At 35.7% G+C, this 19,484-nt stretch overlaps 1 protein-coding gene across 1 annotated transcript; it reads left to right on the top strand.

The window, feature by feature from the left end:
- The first annotated feature begins 17,544 nt into the window (after positions 1 to 17,544).
- On the top strand, positions 17,545 to 19,250 carry LOC130974962 (uncharacterized). Its single transcript, XM_057899795.1, has 4 exons — positions 17,545 to 17,824; positions 18,408 to 18,530; positions 18,642 to 18,743; positions 19,021 to 19,250. The coding sequence occupies exons 1-4, from the start codon at positions 17,545 to 17,547 to the stop codon at positions 19,248 to 19,250; spliced, it is 735 nt and encodes a 244-aa protein (XP_057755778.1).
- The last annotated feature ends 234 nt before the right edge of the window (positions 19,251 to 19,484 follow it).

Here is a 19,484-nt window from a genome sequence, read left to right as displayed (position 1 = left end):
AACGCCGGAACTGGCACAAGAATGGGAGTTAAACGCCCAAACTGGCACAAAAGCTGGCGTTTAACTCCAAGAAAAGTCTCTACACATGAAAGCTTCAATGCTCAGCCCAAGCACACACCAAGTGGGCCCGGAAGTGGATTTTTATGTCATTTACTCATCTTTGTAAACCCTAAGCTACTAGTTCTCTATAAGTAGGACCTTTTGCTATTGTATTTTTATCTTTGGATCACTTTAGATCTTTTGATCATCTTTGGACGTCTAGTTCTTAGATCATGGGGGCTGGCCTCACGGCCATGCCTAGACCTTGTTCTTATGTATTTTCAACGGTGGAGTTTCTACACACCATAGATTAAGGTGTGGAGCTCTGCTGTACCTCGAGTATCAATGCAATTACTATTGTTCTTCCATTCAATTCGGTTTATTCTTATTCTAAGATATCACTTGTTCCTCAACTTGATGAATGTGATGACCCGTGACACTCATCATCATTCTCACCTATGAACATGTGCCTGACAACCACCTCCGTTCTACCTTAGATTGAGTGGATATCTTTTGGATTCTTTAGCCAGAATCTTTGTGGTATAAGCTAGAATTGATGGCGGCATTCTTGAGAATTCGGAAGGTCTAAACCTTGTCTGTGGTATTCTGAGTAGGATTCAAGAATGACTGTGACGAGCTTCAAACTCGCGATTGTGGGGCATTAGTGACAGACGCAAAAGAATCAATGGATTCTATTCCGACATGATCTAGAACCGACAGCTGAATAGCCGTGCTGTGACAGAGCGCGTTGAACATTTTCACTGAGAGGATGGGACTGTAGCCACTGACAATGGTGATGCCCAACATACAGCTTGCCATGGAAAGGAGTAAGTAGGATTGGATGAAGACAGTAGGAAAGCAGAGAGACGGAAGGGACAAAGCATCTCCATACGCTTATCTGATGCTTTTACCAATGAACTACATAAGTATCTCTATCTTTATTTTATGTTTTATTTATCTCTTTATCATTAATCCTCCATAACCATTTGAATCCGTCTGACTGAGATTTAGAAGATGACCATAGCTTGCTTCATACTAACAATCTCTGTGGGATCGACCCTTACTCGCGTAAGGTTTATTACTTGGACGACCCAGTACACTTGCTGGTTAGTTGTGCGAAGTTGTGATAAAGAGTTGAGATTGCAATTGAGCGTACCATGTTGATGGCGCCATTGATGATCACAATTTCGTGCACCAGGAACAATCTGCGCATTTCCAAGAATCATTTGAAAAATTGTCCCAACAACAAACCGAGCAGGAGAAGTATCTCCAGAACCTTTATCAGTGGAAGAACATATACCACACGATTGGAGAGCATAGGTATCTAGACAGGATAAAGTATGACGTAGAGACATAGGCAAAGCCGAACTATATAGTTTGTGGTATACCAGTGGTCAACCGAGAGATCAAACCCTTTGTCGAGTGTCAAGAATTAGTCAACAATCAAAGAGCAAGAGTTCAGAGAAATATGGAAAGAATGGAACAAAGGCTGAAAGATGCTGGACTCTGGGATCAGATAGACCAATCTTGGGATTGGAGATGCCCTGCTGAAGAACAACAAGAAACAAGAAATAGGAAGAAGCAGGAGCCAAAGAAGAAAGGAGAATCCAGCAAAGGAAAAGAGCACAAAAATTAGAGGTTGTGGAGTTCTTTCGTAATCTTAGTAAATAAGGAAGATGCATATTTGAGAAATGATATGCCTTCCAAGTTTCTATGTTATGCACATTTATGATTGAGCCTATATATTTTGCACTTTTATGTTTTTGAATAAGTTTTCATGTTCTGCATTATGATGATATTTTGCTTGTGAATCACTCATCTGCTTTAATTCATGTCTTGTTCCCTTTTTGCTTGAATAAAAGAAAATGTTAAAACAGAAGTGAAATTGTCCAATTTGGTAGAAGTGATAATAAAGTTCAGTGGTGGTATATATGTTTGACTGTTTAAGAAAGCTCACTAATAAAGGATAAGGGTTAGGATGTTCCTTTATAGTATGAACTAGACTACTGTTTGTGAACTCTTAATGAATAAAGATCCTTGGAAAAAAAGAAAAAGTGAGAAGGAAAGGAAGAAAAGCCAAGAATTGGCAACAAAAATGAAAGAAAAAAATAATAAGGCTAGACACCAATAGCTTGGACCTTAAGACATATGCATGTAGTGTTTTTTGTGCCAGGATCTGCTTGGACAATTAGGTTCTAAGGAGTGTTTTAAAACTTGATAACTTGGGTTAATTAATCCTGGATTATCAACTGAAAGTCCATTATCAAGAGCAACCTAGTTACAAGGCATTTAGTAACCCAAAGAGGTGATGGGCATCAATGTCTTAGGATGAATTGTGAGCCAAGTGTCTGTGGTGAAGATGTGTTGACTGAAAAACAAAGCTAAAAAGCTAATGCAACACATAATACTTAACTGTGAATAAAAGTGTAAGCTTCTCTGCAGAAAAACAAAAGAAAATCAAACACCAATGATGGATGAATAATAAAGTTCACAGCATCAACTTTGGTTATCACTTAAAAGATATCTCAAACCTAGAAACTAATAAAAATAGAGCTTCAATTACATTCTGCATGAAACCCCATGAACTTGGGTTGAATATCTTCAAATAAGGATGATTATAACTTTCTGTTTTCTTTCATTTTTCTCATATTCTACTGCTTGCTTGGGGATAAGCAAGATTCAAGTTTGGTGTTGTGATGACAAGTCATCTTAGGCTAGTTTTACTAGCATTTTTACTTGTTTTTATTAGGTTTCATGCACTTTCTTGCACAATAAGTAAGTGATTGGAGTGGAATTTCATGTTTATCTTGATTCAATCAAACATTATTAATTTTGTACAAAATCATGAGATTTATGCAAGAGTTAGGTGATTATTATGAATAATACAAAACCTCATGATTTTTGTGAGACTTTGATTCCATGTTTGATTGATGGCAGGTGAAATGATGAAAAGAAAAAAAAGCAAAGAAGCAAGGTGCAGGAGAACGCTACGTTCATTTGATGAGTGCTATGTTCACAAGCGATGCGCACGCGTACAAGACGCTTACGCGTGGGGAAGCATTTTGGGAGATCCACGCGTACGCACGCATGGCGCGCACGCGTGGGTGAAGGATCAGCGTTCTCAAGCCAAGAATGCTACTTTCACTTTGAATGAATGCCTGCGATACTTTTAGAATTGGAATTCGAATTTGGTTACCGACGCGCACGCCTGCGTGACGCGCACGCGTCGATATGGCAAAAGCGGTGGTTGGCGCAAACGCGTACATGGTGCTGGAGCGCAGAAGTGATATTTTACAATCCACGCGCACGCACATAGGACGCGCACGCGTCGGTGAATGAACGCTGCGTTCCCTTTGAGAACGCTACGTTCGTCTGATACTGCATGGAAGTACCTATTCTGAACCACTTTATCAAAGGCCAAAAAGCCCACTCCAAGTACTTGCATGACAGAATTAGAAAGTGTATAAATAGAAGAAGATTTGATTTCATTAGGGACCCTTGTTTAAAGACCCTTTTCCTTTAACTTTTCTTTTATTCCTTCTTTTTAGCTCTTCTTTTAAGTCTTTCTTTTGAGTTAGTTAGCAAGTAGATTTGAGTTTAATTTTTCTTTTCTGTTCTTCATCTTCTGCATTTTTCTTTTCTATTTTTGTACTAGGACAAATGATGAACTAAACTCCAATTTCATTCGGGAGAGGAGCTCTATTGTAATTCCAATGAATCAATGAAAATTCTTCTTCTTCTCAATTCAATTTGGTAGCTATTGGGTAACTTCTATTTTGATTGTGAATTATTCACTTCGGAAGGGGGTTTAATTCAGTGAATGTGGGTGTGAGCCTTGGAAGGGGAATCACCTTCATTAGGACTGAAGCTCTATCCATCACTACTCTCTGGATCAACACCATTCGGGAGGAATTGAGATCCTGAGAAGTAGTGTGTCTTATAGATGAGAGATATGCACTTAACCTCTTCTCATGATCACTAGATCAAGGAATTGGCAGGTTGATTATGATTAGAGAGATTGGGTCACCAAAGAATTGGAAATCAATCACTTTCAATCTGCCATAGATCTCTCAAAATGATTGAGAAGGAAGTTGAGACTCGATTGATTCATGAAGGATTACAATATCTCCAATTCCTGATGAATCATTTTCTTTGAATTTCTCCAACTTAGATTTCTCTGATTTTACTGCACTTTACGTTGTTCAGTTCGGTTCTAAATCCCAGCACCCAATTCCTTTTAATATTCATGCAATATAATTTCTCTTGCAATTTATATTCTGCAATTTTAATTCCTTGCATTTTAAGATTCTGTTATTTACATTTCTTGCAATTTAAGATTCAGCCATTTACTTTTCTTGCCATTTAAGTTTCAGCTATTTTACTTCCAGCATTTCAATTCCCTGCAATTTATCTTCTGTCAATCATAAATCACTCAAATCATTAATTGTTAGCTTAACTAAGTTCATTACCATATTAATGTTGCTTAATCCATCAATCCCTGTGGGATCGACCTCACTTCTGTGAGTTTTACTACTTGATGCGACCCGGTACACTTGCTGGTGAGTTTATGTGGAATTGTTTTTTTCTCATCAAAAGGACAGGCGCCCCCGTGCTGCGCAAAGCTATCGCCGCCGTTCTTGCCGCCGTCAAGCCTCGAATAGCACCGCCGAAGCTCCGGCCATCACTGTCGTTGAGGAAGCTCACCGGAGTTGTTGGAGGCTGCCGCCGCTTTGTCTGGTTCTGTGTTGACTCACGCCGCCATGCCTAGCCGCTAGAAAATGCCACTGTTGTCGCCGGAATGAGCACTGCCAGTAAGGGTTTAAGTCTGGTTTTTTTCTTTCGAAACTCCGGAAAGAGTATTGACACTGCGTGGTTGTACAACTGCTATTATCAGAGATTCGGCCCGCCGCCGTCACTCAAAAATTTTTGACAGAGTTGCTGCCGGGCCGATTTGGAGTTGCGGCTGCTTCGTTTTGTTAATTCAGTGAGTATTTCTGTTTCGAAAGCCTTGCGTTAGTGTTCTTTTTCGTGTAATAAAGTATTTGCAATGTTAATGGTTTTAGGAGTTTGAATCTGATTTGCTTGTGCCGTTCGTAGCTATTTCTGCTTTTGAGAGAGCAAGCAAGGCCGAGATTTTGGTTGCCGGTGATTTCAGGTTGAGATGAAAAGAACTCTGTGAGATGTTTGGGCTATGGTTTTGCGTTTTGAGGTAGGGGCCTTTTCAAAAAATCACATTTTTTGAATTAGAATTATTATATATGGATATTGACATGAGAAAATGTATCTTGAGTGATTGTATAAGTCTTATGTAATTGTTGGTTGTCTTGGATGAATATGAATACTTGATTGACTGTGTTGTTATTCGGTTTTGTGAAACGGACAGTTCTTGAAATGCTTCTTTAAAGTTAATTTTGTAAAAGCTTTGAAATTGAGTCTATCCTGTTGGAAATTGAATTGAGTTTGAATTGGCGTTCTTGAAATATAAAAATGATGCACCTTGGAAACAACTTGATTTTGAATTGATTTGATTTTGAACCCTTTAAAGAGAGTTGTGGAAAGGTTTGGTTGGGACCCGGAAAGGGTGGCAAAGTCCAAGTTTTAGGGGAGATGCTGCCGAAATTTCTATAAAATCCGTGTCTTTATTTGAAATGTTATTTGGAAATTTATGAGTTTAATGCCTTACTATTTTACTTGGAGGATTGTGAATTTAAGACTCTTTATTATCTTTACTTGGATCAATTATGAAAGCGATGAAGCTACGCTTTGAAAAGAATTATTGAAAAGAGAATTATGATTTCTTCTTATTATCTAAGATAAATAGTTTGTCTTGGGTGCAAGTCATTCGAAATAGAATTATGCTTTAAGGCGGTTTTAAAGGTAAAAAGGGTTTATGTTTTTCTTTATTTGACTTAAAGATTGTCACTTGGAGGAGTTTTCGCAACTTTAAAAGAATTTGAGTTTCGATTGACAAATCTCATTTTTTTTGACATTTTAGATAAGCTTTAAAGTATCCTTTGAATTCTGGTTTAGCAAAATAAAAATGATTTTTTGGAGCCGTTGGAAATGCTTCACATTTTATCAAGGGGTGAAAATTAGTTTTGGTTCAAGAGAACGAAGTGGTTTTGAAAATGTGGTTGGAGTAAGTGATTACACGTCTCGGCTTGGTTTAGATTCTATTTTTGTTACTCAAATCGAGAAGCTAAGGTTTTGAGGACTTCAAATGAAAATGAGAAAGTGAGTTGTGTTATTCTCCCCTAAATTCTTGAGACTCTACTAGAAATCTTTTGTTACCAAATCTTGTTTTAGAATGAATGATTTTGAATCTCGCGAAAATGGCTTTTGATTTGGTGTGGTCTCTGGAATATTTGGAAAGATGTTGTGGAAAGTGACCTTATTTTTAAAAGGAGAATTTACGTTTGAGGAAAAGTGGCTTATGAGCCTGAAATGATTTGAAGAATGGGGATTTTAAAGCCAAGGCTGGAAAGGATTAATTTTTAATTCTTTTTTATTCCAAAGTGAAGTGTATTGAGAAAAGCGATTTATGGCTTGAATGATGATTTTATGAGTTTGACGATCTTGGATGTGGAAGTGCTATCTTGTTATGAGTCGGAATGCTTGTGTATGATAATAAATTTTGGCTGATTGCTAAATATGTTATGAGCCGGATGGCTGATTGTGAGTTATGAATTTAAGCCGGATGGCTGAGATGAATGTTGATTTATGGCTGAGAATAAATGCATATATGCTGAGTTATTGATATTGTGATTGTTACACTTCCAATTATCTAAGATACGAGTTTTCCTGGGTAAAAGCAGTGGCTAGCCACCACGTGCTCCAGGTTGAGACTCGATACTCTGCTAACCCTATGTCGTAAGTGTGGACGGACACTGTGAAAGTTCCGGATGAGCTCGCCCCCGTGAATATACACCAGTGAGGGTGTTGGATGTGAATTATGATTATGATTGTGAATAACTCGAGTTGGGGATGCACAACAGAGGGACAGTCCAATGGTTAGCTACCAGGACTTGTCGGGCTGGCTTTATAATTGACAGATGATATCATCAGCCACTAGGACATGCATTCATCATATGCATCTATGTGACATTGTTTGGGTGTGCATACTGTACTTGGTTTGCCTTTGTGATTACTTGTGATTAACTGCTAATTGTTCTACTTGCAATAACTGTTTATTTGTGCTTGAACTTTCCTATTTGTGTTTGCGACTGAGATTGTGTTGGACTGTGGTGATTGGTTGTTGTTTGGGTTGTTTGGGCCTAGAGTCGTGGTTGATCATGAGGTGGGCCGAAGGCCATGTCTGGTTGATGTTTCTGGTTTGGAAAAGTATGAAAAACTAATTTGGACCAGTATAGATAAACCTTTTGAAAGGCTTTTGAATTTTCAAGAAATGAACAGTTCCTCTTTCAGAAAAAATTTCAGATTTTTCTCTTATAGTAAACTGTTGTTTTGAAAAGACGCATAAGGCAGTTATTAATCACTGTAACGATTTTATCTTGCATATCCTATTATAGTAATTCTGCAACCCTATAGTGAGAACCCTTTCGAGGATGATGTTCTCACTCCCCTACAGATCTTCTCTTTTCAGGTTATAGATGATGAAATTCAGAAGATATTTATTTATTTTCTGTCAAACGATATTTTTGTATTGTTTTAATAGTTATGTCTCCCTCGCCTTTAACTTTGCAAGTTTTGTAAGAGGGATAGGATTTTGATTTGAGGTGCTTGTAAATTAACATGTATATATATATATATATATATATATATATATATATATATATGTATTTCCGTTGGGTATTGTAACTTATATTGTATGTATGGATGTACGTTTCATAATTAAAGTTTTTTCGCAGCGGTATTGCGGTTTAAAGTTTTAAATGTACTCATATTTTAGTAATTAAATAGTATAAAAGTCGTCGTAATATCCGAACTTTCAGAGTAGCGCAGCCGGAAGCGTGACTTTTGATAATTAGGGTGTTACATGTGCGGGTGCGGTTGTTCGAGACTGTTTGGGCCAAATCCTAGCTGAAGCAACATGGCCTATTAATCCTACACTTGAAGCCCATGAAGCAGAGGCTCTTGCGATTTATTTGGGTATGAAATTAGCAAAGGAGTGTTGGTTTTTGGGGATTATTGTGGAATGTGACCGTTTTTTGGGGCTTTTGTGGCTGATGCTTTGTCTTTAGTGAGTGAGTTTAGATTAGATTTGTGCCTTTTAATCATGTTAAAAGAAATGGGAATAGAGTTATCCATGAATTAGCAAAAATAGCCATTACCAAATACCAATCCAAATATTGTGTGGATGGAAGAGGTTCCTCATCATGTTCAAAATCTTGCCTGGCTAGATATCATAGCCCCTGTGGAATGAACACCCTCTTTCCCGTCAAAAAACAAAAGTATTTGGTAGCCGCCGCTTCCTGTCAACAAAAAAGAAAAGAGAACCTTAATATCATTATGAAGGCCCAATAAAATTTTCCCTTTGGACCTAAGTTGGGCTTCAGGCTTTTAACCCTATCTGTAGTGTCTTGGTGCCACGGTATCAAGGGCCTGACCAAGATGAATTTATCATGATTGCTAAAAAAAAAAAGAAGAAACAGTTGCTCCTGAACTGATTTTGTTTTGTCAAAAGCAAGTCCGGTCCTACTCACGACAAAAGAAAAAATGAAAAAACAAGAAGCGACCACAGATTGGAACAAGTAAAAATAAATAAATAAATGAAAAGAGAAAAAGAAAAAAAAGGGTAAGAATCTATAGTACTCAAAATAGATCATAGATGAGAATGGCTTGGAGATAGTTTGAGGTTCAAGAAACGGGTATCATCTTACAGTTCTCAATAAACAATTTTATATAGAGGTAATTACATATGAATTTTTATTAGATAAAATTTTGAAATTAAAAATTAGTTATGATGTACGAATACTGACATGAACTCAAAATATAACACAATACGGAATATACCGGTACATAGATTTTAAAATTTTATAAGATATAAGAACACGTATATATATAAAAATATAAAATATAAAATATTTTTTAGATAAATTATAATGATATTTTGATATTTTATTAATATTAAAACATAAATTATTTTTTAATTATTTTAATATCTTATTTTAATTATATAAAGTATTTATAATATTTTTTATTTTAATAAATAATAATATATACTATTTTTAAATTTATTTTAAAAATATATGTTAAGAATAAAGCTACACGCTGACACATAATGATATTTAGATGTGTTTAAGTGTGTCCAAAAAAAAATTTTTATTTTTTAATAAGACACGATTAGACATAGTAGACATTTTTATCGGAAGAGTGTCGTGTTTGAAATATGTCACAACTCAAAGAAGTGTCTCTACTTCATAAAAAATAAGGAAATTTTCTTTTTATTTATTTATTTATTTTTTTATTTCAGTTGGAATCCCTTTAAAAGAGAGGAGGGAGGGGGCCGGGAATTCATTTTTAATAATTGATTATTTGAACGGTTCATTACTTTATTAAAAAAACATATAAAGCATTATAATAAGTTACTTAGTAGTTAACATTGATAGTGGTAGGTGGTTATGAATATTGAGGGGGGCAGCCCTGATGAAGAAATGGTCCCAAGAAAACACTAATCCACAGCAGCCCATCCGCTGAATGTCCGTTGTTCACCCTACACACACCATCATCACTCCTTTCATTACTCTTTCTTTGGTCCCATTCATTCATCTCTCTCTCTCTCTCTCTCTCTCTCTCTCTCTCTCTCTCTCTCTCTCTCTCTCCAACTTGCTTGCTACTACTTCCACAAATTAAAACCATCTATTAATCATATCATATCGTATTCTTATTTATTTATAATTTCACCTGAATAAATTCTACCCCTGCATATAGATACATATGGTTAGACACATTTAATTTAATACTATTTATCTACTACTAGTATATATATATTTATTATTTCATGCTGTGTACTTCTTTTTCTTTCTTTGTGCCACCGCAACCCACATCACTTGGATCGGACCCCTCATTTTATGCTCCAATGTCAGGCCAGGCACACGAGTGTATCACCATATGTTTTAACAATTCCACCTACCAAATTATATTTATATATAAATAAATATAATATCATTTAATTTGCTACATCATTTTCATCATCATGTATATATGTATATATTCTGTATATATAGTCCTTCCAATTAAATTAATTAGTCATCTATCTATGTTGGACATCACCTTTTTTTTTTAATAAATGGACATGAGTATATGGGGGCTTGCTATATCATATTGTAAGATATCTGAAATGAAATGTGTATGTGTCTTGTTAAAATTAATATATGTTTAGACATAAGGGTACAAACAATTCCATCTGCTTTAAATATATTGTCAGATATGCATATATTCAACTAACATACAGGATAATAATAATATTAATGTATAGTTAAATTCATTACAGTTACAACTATAAATTCAGATATAGCATTTATAAGACGTGGGGATCGCTTATATGGAGAAGAGTGTACAAGTATAAAGTATATATATATATATATACATAGATGCTCATCACTCAAATTGTCAAAGGGAATGGATATATAGGGTTTATATTTTAATAAAACATAAACAATTCGGACAAATTAAAGATGTCAACAAAAAATATACAATCACAACGAAAACAATTTTCAAATAACATTTATTCCATTTTAATGACCATATGAGTGGTTAACATGAAATTGGGACCACAATTCCTTTTTTTTCCTTTTTCAAAAAGGTAGAAAATTAAAGCCTCCATAGTAGTGAGTTTCGTCAACTATTTCAATTCTTGTCCGTCCCTACTGCCTATCTTAGTCATCGGAACTAATTGTAATGAATTTATGTTTTCTGATCTCTTTTTAATTAACGGTTGAATTATTTTCTTCTGTTTTCAAAATTATGAATTATATTTATCAGGCTAAAAAATATTTATAATAATGATTGATACAATTATCATATTAGACTGCAGCTAAATTATTTTAATTCTTCAATGTTATAACATGTAATAATACACACACCACTCACTCACGAGTCACTACACTATAAGTCGAACTAAAACCCGATCACCTGATCACTAAATCGAGTTGGATCATTATGTAAATCGGTTAAATAATTAAATCGGTCAACGGTTAAAATTCATTTAAATCAGTTAAAATTAGATGAATCAATCCAGTAAAAATCTGACAATCCAATATTCAGACCAGTTCGATTTAGATAACTATCCACGTAAATGGCATGCAATAATACACACACCACTCACTCACTAGTCACTACGCTAATAAACTTTTTATTTATTTATTTATTTGTTTTAGGTTGTTGCATGCATTTCCATCACTATTACTAGACCATGGCATAGCTAGCATTCACATGAATATGGCATGGGCATCCACATGAGAGTGGACCAAGATCGCTTTCATGATATGCCACGTGTACAACTTTATCTCACTATGATTACTACCAGCTAATTGAATCTCTTGTCTGTGTCAAAGCAATGCCAACCTAGATTTGGTCCATGCCTATTAGTGTTTGATGTGTATAATCAATCCACTTTGTTACATACGTACACTCCATTTAGATATGACAAACGACCCTATATACTTTACGGTCACATTTCACATTTTCAATTTCATATATTATTACTTTTTAGACATTTTTAAAGGAACGTGTTAAAGTGTATGTTGTTTAGATATTAGATTAGATAATAGGGTAAGGCTTAATTAGTTTGAATATATTCTTCTGTGGAGAAAATTAATTAGAGAAAATTGGATTTGTCTTTTCATCTTTAAAAAATGTATATTTCAGCAAGAAAAATACGGAAAATGGATTTGTAAATTTCGATTAATTAATAAATAATCAATTAATAGATTAATTATAAATTAAAAAAATTAAAAAATTAAATTTTATAATTTAAAAAATAAAAATATTTAAAATATAAATTAAAACATTAATTTTTATTAAAGATTTTGGCTTAAAATTGAGCAAACGAGTTAAAACGGTTAAACCGGATTTATATTGGGCCAAGCTCAATTATTTAACCCTCACCCATTAAACATTTAGCACAAAATCTCTCCCTTCCTCCCCTCCTCCAAGAGCAAGAAAGAGTGAGGAACGCTGAAGAAGAGAAAAAAGAACAAAATCTAATGTTACTATTCACTTTCAATTTCAATTGATCATAACTTTTAATTCATAGCTTTGATCGTTGTGCCGTTTGCAGCCATGCGAAACTTATCTCCTCCTCTTCATTTCTATCGAAAAATTTCAGTAAGCATCTCTCTCATCAAGTTGCAGTTTTATTTTTTCAATGAGAATCACGTTTTTGGCTTATGTATTCATGATGAAACTTGGTGATTCTTATGTTTAGGAAAGGCTCTAACTTGAGTTCTAGTTAAGTTTTATCACCAATTTTAGTGGATAAAAGTAAGAGACACTTTTTTCATGTGTTAATAAAATTTTATGAAGCCCTAGTAATTGAATAATGAGTATATTATGTGAAAAATAGTGTAAATTGAGTATTAGAGGCATTAAGTTGATCATTAGCGGTGCTTGAACTTGGTGGAGGTGAACTTGGAGTTTAAACTTGGTAGAATTCAAGAATTGATGTTTGATTTTTTTTCCTAAATGTACGATTTAAGTTTCATTTCAATACCATGTAATGTGACATGAAGTTCTAGGTTAGATGCCCTTAGAAATAAGATTGAATTGTGTGATTGGATGAAATTGAAATGTTGTAATCGATGAATCGTTGAATTTTATTTTGGTTGGTGATTGGTTGTTTATGATTTATGAGTTGAATTAGTAAATTTTGGTTGGAGGCCGAAAACGGTAAGCTTGGTAACTTGATGGAATGCATTCAATGTTTATGCTTGAAATTGAGATGATGATTATGTAACTGAGCATATGAAAATTTGGCAATGAATTGTTGGAATAGAGGAATTGATGAATTAAGATGTGATAACGATGAATTAGAGTTGAAATGTGTAAATTAAGTAGACTTGAACTTAGTTGAAGGAAAAGGAGTAATTTGGGATAGTTGGGAGGTATTATCAATGTAGAACTAAAATGGCATGTGAAATTCTTGGAAATTAGGTCATTTTTGTTTTTGGGTAAAAAAAATTTTGACCAACTTTGATGTACTGAAACTTAGTTCTCGAACCATCAAATTTTGTGAAACTTCTTTTAAATGAAAATTGGATATGAGTAGTTTACGACATTCGAAGAACGGACGGAAAATAAATTTTAACGAAAAAGTTATGCGCTTTTGAAATTTTGATAAAAAATTGAATTTTCTGCAGCATATCAGCTTTTTGAAAATCCTACATTCATGCGTACCCGGAAGTGTCACACGGCGCGAGTAAATGGTTCTGCCCAGTACTCTCCCGTACGCCAGAGTGGTTTGCATATGCGATAATGTCATTTTTGAACTCATGTGTATGTGGTAGTGTCACGCGATGTGAGCAAACGTTTCTGACAATATTCTCGCATTTGTGAAGGTGATTCGCACACGCAACATTCGCAAATTTTGAAATTTATGCGTACATGAAAGGCTTGCGTACGCGACCACCCTGTTTTACTGAAAATAAATTTGAGTTTATAATCATTTCTCTAGCTTTCTAAACCTCTATAAACCCTGTTATAAGTCTAGAGTTGGCGTAACAGAGGGTAGAAAGGTTAGGAATGAGACTTAATGAGTCGAGACAGTAAATTGAAGAAAAGTGGATTAAATGTAATGAGGATGATTATGATATTGAGATAATGATGATGATTGATTATGGTTAAGATTTGATGAGGATGATTATGATATTGAGAGATAATGATGATTGATTATGATTATGACTATGACTATGGAGGAAGTGAAATAAGATTGAGAATGAATTTGATAATAGAAGTGAGTCTGATTGAAACGTACCTGTCTGGGTAGATGCAATGGAGTTGTTCCACTTGCTCCGGGTTAAGGTTTGAGCTTCTGGGGTAGACGTAAAGATTGGGGGTTTGTCCTGCTTGCTCCCAGTTGGTATTTAAGCTTCTGGGATAGAAGCAAGGATTGTGGTTTTGTCCTGCTTACTCCTAGTTGAAATGTTGACCCTACGTCACAAGATGTAGCTGGGCACTTAGACCTTCCCAGACGTTCCCCCAATGCTATTGATAAATGAATATGAATATGAGTATGAGCTTGGGGATACGCACACGCAAGAATTGTTAAGAGTTAGCTACCAGACATGTCAAGTTTGACTGTATAACCGACAGATGAACTCATTGACCATAGGACAAGCATGCAGCATTTGCACTTGTTTGATTTGTTTGAGTTTTTTACTTGTCATGGCTTATTTAGTTGTGCATATTAAGTGACTATGTGCTAATCGCTTTACTTGAATTTTACTTGTGTATTATTTGTTTGTCTTGCTCGTCTTTGAATATCTGAGAGGTCCCTCAGGATGGAGTCGATTGACGCTGAGGGCTATTTTTTTGGAGTTTGGAGAGTTATGGAAACAATGAGAAAGGTGAATTAGATTAGAATTCTCTATGATAGTTGCCTAATTACGGATTAGTGAGAACTTAGAATGGAAAGATTGTCATGTAGGAGCTTAAGATTGCTTAGAGAGTTTCTATTACCTTATATTGTATCAATTTGGCATTTTTACTGTACTAAGAACCTATGGGTTGGGGGTTCTCATCCCGTATATATTCTTTGTTTTTCAGATGCAGGTCCTGGTGCTCCGCGGTGATCTAGAGTTTGTTTGTAAGCCAACAAAGTTCTTTTGAATTCTATATTGTATTTTGTTTAGATTTCTCTCCCCCTTATTTAAAAAAAAAAACTTTAATGAGAAGAAGTCGCACCAGTTGATAACCAGGCCGCGCTCTTGGCTGCTATGATGAATCTTGTGAACACAATGCAAGCAAGTGCTGTAGCAACAAACCAGGCTATGGAAAGGATGAATAGGAACGGTAATGGAATGGAAACCATCAAGCTAATGGAGGTCCGATGACTTTGGCGACTTTTCTAAAGGTTAATCCCCCAAATCTTCAAGGTTTCAAATAATTCAACTAAAGTCGATAATTAGTTCCAAGCAATGGAAATGACACTGCAAGCACAGCATGTACCTGAGGGTCAGATGGTTAAATTTTCTACTTATCAGTTAGCTAGAGAAGTGCAACACTGGTGGCAATGAGGTCACCATCTACTGCAGCAAGAAAATGAGGATGAGATGATCACCTAGGAGATGTTTAGAGAGGAGTATTATAAGAAATACTTATCAAACTCTGGAATACAAGTTAAGGAGTTGGAGCTACAACTAAGAAAAGGACCTATGATGGTGGCTACTTATACGAGCAAGTTTAAAGAGTTGTGCCTCTTTTTGAGGGTTTGTCAGGGTGTCCCTAAAGGGTATGAAGAATGGAAGTGCATGAAAGATAAAGATGGTTTGAGGGATGAAATTTGCAAAATGTGGTGCTTGTTAAAAGCAAGAGCTTTGCAAAGTTGATAAACAAGAGCCATGTGGTAGAGGATTATTTTAAAAAGAATGTAACCACAAGTACCAACCGTGGAGGTTACCACAACTAGGAAAGTGCAAGATTCTTTGCTACAAGGGGTTAGAACTTTAAGTGAGGAGGTTATACTCAACAACCTCAACAAGACCGAGCCAACTTCCGAAGGGACAACAATAATAACAATCATCAAGGAAGGAGATATGGGAGCAACCTCAGAATGACTTGACTTGTAAGAGGTCTTAAAACTACCATCCAGGAACTCCATGTACAGCCAGATTAGGACTATATTATAACTACGGAGGAACTAGTCTTATGTCTTAGAACTGTCTTGAGAAGGCCAATCGGAATGCCGGGAGACCCAACAACAAGGTCACGTGTATATTGTGACCATGGATGAGACTGCTAGATCAAAGACTTTAATCAAAGGTAAATGTGAAATTAGTAGTAAAGTATTAACTACATTGTAAAATACTGGAGCATCTCATTCATTCGTAGACCTTGATAAAGCTACTGATTTAGTGTTAAAGGTATTGGAATTAGCATTTGATTCACATATGCATACTCCTGCTTCAAAAACTATGGTGACTAGACTAGGATGTTGAGTAGTTCCTTTTAAAGTGGAGAACTAAGAGTTTGTGTATGATTTTATTTGTTTGCCAATGACCGAGTTAGATTTGATATTGGGTTTAGATTTATTGTCGAAAAATTGAGTTGTATTGGATTTCTTTGAATGTTCTATCAGGTTTATGTCCGAGGAATCAGAAGGACTAGTAGTTGTGGGGAGTTATTACTTGAACACGATGAAGGTGAATTGTAGTGGAGCAAAATGCCAAGGATTTATCCTTTTGGCTACAAATTCATTAAAGGATGAGCAAGACTTAGATCAAATACCAATCGTATGAAAATTTCTTGAAGTTTTTCCCGAGGATGTACTTGAGTTTCCACCTCAGAGAGATATTGAATTCGCTATAGACTTAGTGCCGGGTGTTGGACCAGTGTCAATTGCACCTTATCAGATGGCACTGTTAGAGTTGGCAAAGTTGAAAAAGCAATTGGTAGAGTTGATGAATAAGAGATTCATTCAATCAAGTGTTTCTCTGTGGGAAGCACCTGTGTTGTTGGTGAAGAAGAAGGATGGAGGTATAAGACTATGTGTTGACTACCGACAATTAAACAAGGTGACAGTGAAGAATAAATACCCTCTATCAAGGATTGATGATCTGATGGATCAGTTACAAGGAGTTGTTGTATTTTCAAAGATTGACCTAAGGTCGGGTTACCATCAAATGAGAGTGAAAGAAGCTGACATATCTAAGACTGCATTCCAAACTCGCTATGGTCACTATGAGTACGCGGTGATGTCCATTAAGTTAACGAACGCCCCTGCTGTGTTCACGGATTACATAAATAGGGGTTCTGATCCTTTTTGGATAAATTAGTTATGGTATTGATAGATGAAATATTGTTGTATTCTGAAGCAGACGAGGAGCATGAAGAGCACCTGAAGATTGTATTGCAAATCTTAAATGAGAGGAAATTTTATGCAAAGCTTTTGAAGTGTGAGTTTTGAAAGAGAAAAGTAAAATTTTTTGGTCATGTGGTAAGTAAGGATAGGATTGCAGTGCATCCATCTAAGATTGAGGCGGTGACTGAGTGGAAGAGGTTGATGTCTATTATTAAGATCAGAAGTTTATTAGGTTTGGCTGGATACTATGAAAGATTCATCACAAATTTCTCACAGATAGCCTTACCGTTGACAACGTTGACGCGTAAGGAGGTACCATTTGTATGGATGCCTAAATATGAAGAAAGTTTTTGAATCTTGAAAGAAAGGTTAACTTCAGCTCCAGTACTTATTCTACCTAAACTAAATGACTATTTGAAGTTTACTGCGATGCATTCTTGAAGGGTTTAAGTTGCATATTGATGTAACATCAAAATGTGGTGGCTTATGCCTCATGGCAACTGAGACCTCATGAAGTGAATTACCTGATGCATGACTTGGAGCTAGTGGCTATTGTGCTTGCTTTGAAGATTTGGAGGCATTACCTGTACAGAGTAAAGTTTATAGTTTTCTTTGATTACAAGAGCTTGAAGTACGTTTTTTATCAGAAGGAGTTAAATATCAAGCAGAAGAGATGGATGAAGTTATTGAAAGATTATGACTCTCATTTGAATTATCATCTCAAAAAGGCGAATGTGGTGGCAGATGCTTTGAGTAGGAAGTATTTGAGTGTGGCTGGGATGATGCTTAAGGAAGAGAAACTGTTAAGTAAGTTTGTATATCTAAGGTTAAGAGTGGAGGATGTGGCCGAAAGTGTAAGTTTGAGTCACTTGCAAATCACGAGTGATTTTATAACTAATATTCAAAAAGCATAACAAGTGAGTGAAGAGCTACAGAAAATGTTAAAGCCTGTGGGACAAGGAAAATAGGAAGAGATCAAGAAGGATTGAGAAGGGATTTGGAGGTATAAGGAGAGAATTTGCGTACCAAATGTGGGGAATTTGCGAAAGGAGTTACTATTTGAGGCTCATAGAAGTGGATTCTCAATTTATTTTGGAACTACTAAGATGTAGCACTACTTGAAGAAGATATTTTGGTGGCCCAGAATGAAGAATGATATGGCGGCATATGTGGCTAAGTGTTTGACATCAGAAGGTGAAAATTGAATATCAGAAAATGTCTGGCATATTACAACCATTAGAGGTTCCATAGTGAAAGTGGGAAGGCATCACTATGGACTTTGTAAAAGGTTTACCAAGGACACGGGCAGGATTCGATGCGATTTGGGTAATTGTTGATCGGTTAACCAAATCAGCTCATTTTCTATCTATTTGAGTGAATTGTTCCTTAGATGAATTAGCAAGAGTGTATATCAAGGAGATTGTGAGATTGTATAGTGTGCCTGCTACAACTGTGTGGAATCGTGATCTCCAATTCACTTCAAGGCTTTGGAGAGTCTTTCAGAAGGCATTCGGTACACGATTGTGTCTAAGTACGGCTTATCATCCACAAATGGATGGACAATCAGAAAGAAAAATTTAGACCTTAGAAGATATGTTGAGAGCATGCATGTTGGATCAACCAGGAAGTTGGGATAGCTATATGCCGTTACTGGGGTTTATCTATAACAACAGTTATCATGTGAGCATAGGGATGTCTCCTTATGAAGCATTGTATGGGCAGAAGTGTCAGTCGCCTTTGTGTTGGTATGTACCCAAAGAATCAAGCGTCTTAGATACCGGATTGTTAGCTGAGACAATAGAGAAAATCAAGAGAATTAGAACTAGAATCCTCACTATGCAAAGCCATCAGAAAAGTTATGCAGATCGACGAAAAAGTCGTTAGAGTTTGAAGAGGGCGAACATGTATTCCTGAGAGTTACTCCAATGACGGGTATTGAATGAGCAATCAAAACAAAGAAATTGAATTCTTGATACATAAGTCTATTTGAGATATTGAAGAAGATCGGTTCCGTGGTATATCAAGTGGCTTTGCCACCACATCTTTCAAACTTGCACAATGTATTTCACCTTTCGCAACTTCAAAAGTATACCCGGACGCGACTCATGTATTAGAGCCCGAATCAGTTCAGTTGAAGGAGAATCTAACTTTTCAAGTTGCTCCGGTTCAAATTGATGATGTGAGCATCAGGAAGCTCCATAGAAATGAAGTTCAATTGGTTAAGGTGGCTTAGAGTCGATTAGGCATCGAGGATCATACTTGGGAGTTAGAAATTGACATGAGGAAGGACTACCCGCATTTATTTTTAGGTAACTAAATTTTGAAGACAAGATTCCTAATTCGGTGTATAGGATGTAAATTTTGGTTAATTAATAAATAATTAACTAATAGATTAATTATGAGTCAAGGAGATTAAGAAATTAAATTTTATAATTCGGAGAAGTAAAAAGATTTAGGATACAAATTA

The sequence above is a fragment of the Arachis stenosperma genome, chromosome 4 (genome assembly GCF_014773155.1).
Source record: "Arachis stenosperma cultivar V10309 chromosome 4, arast.V10309.gnm1.PFL2, whole genome shotgun sequence".
NCBI classification, from domain to species: domain Eukaryota; kingdom Viridiplantae; phylum Streptophyta; class Magnoliopsida; order Fabales; family Fabaceae; genus Arachis; species Arachis stenosperma.
The sequence above is the reverse complement of the archived record's forward strand: the minus strand, read 5'-3'. Positions and strand labels throughout refer to the sequence as shown.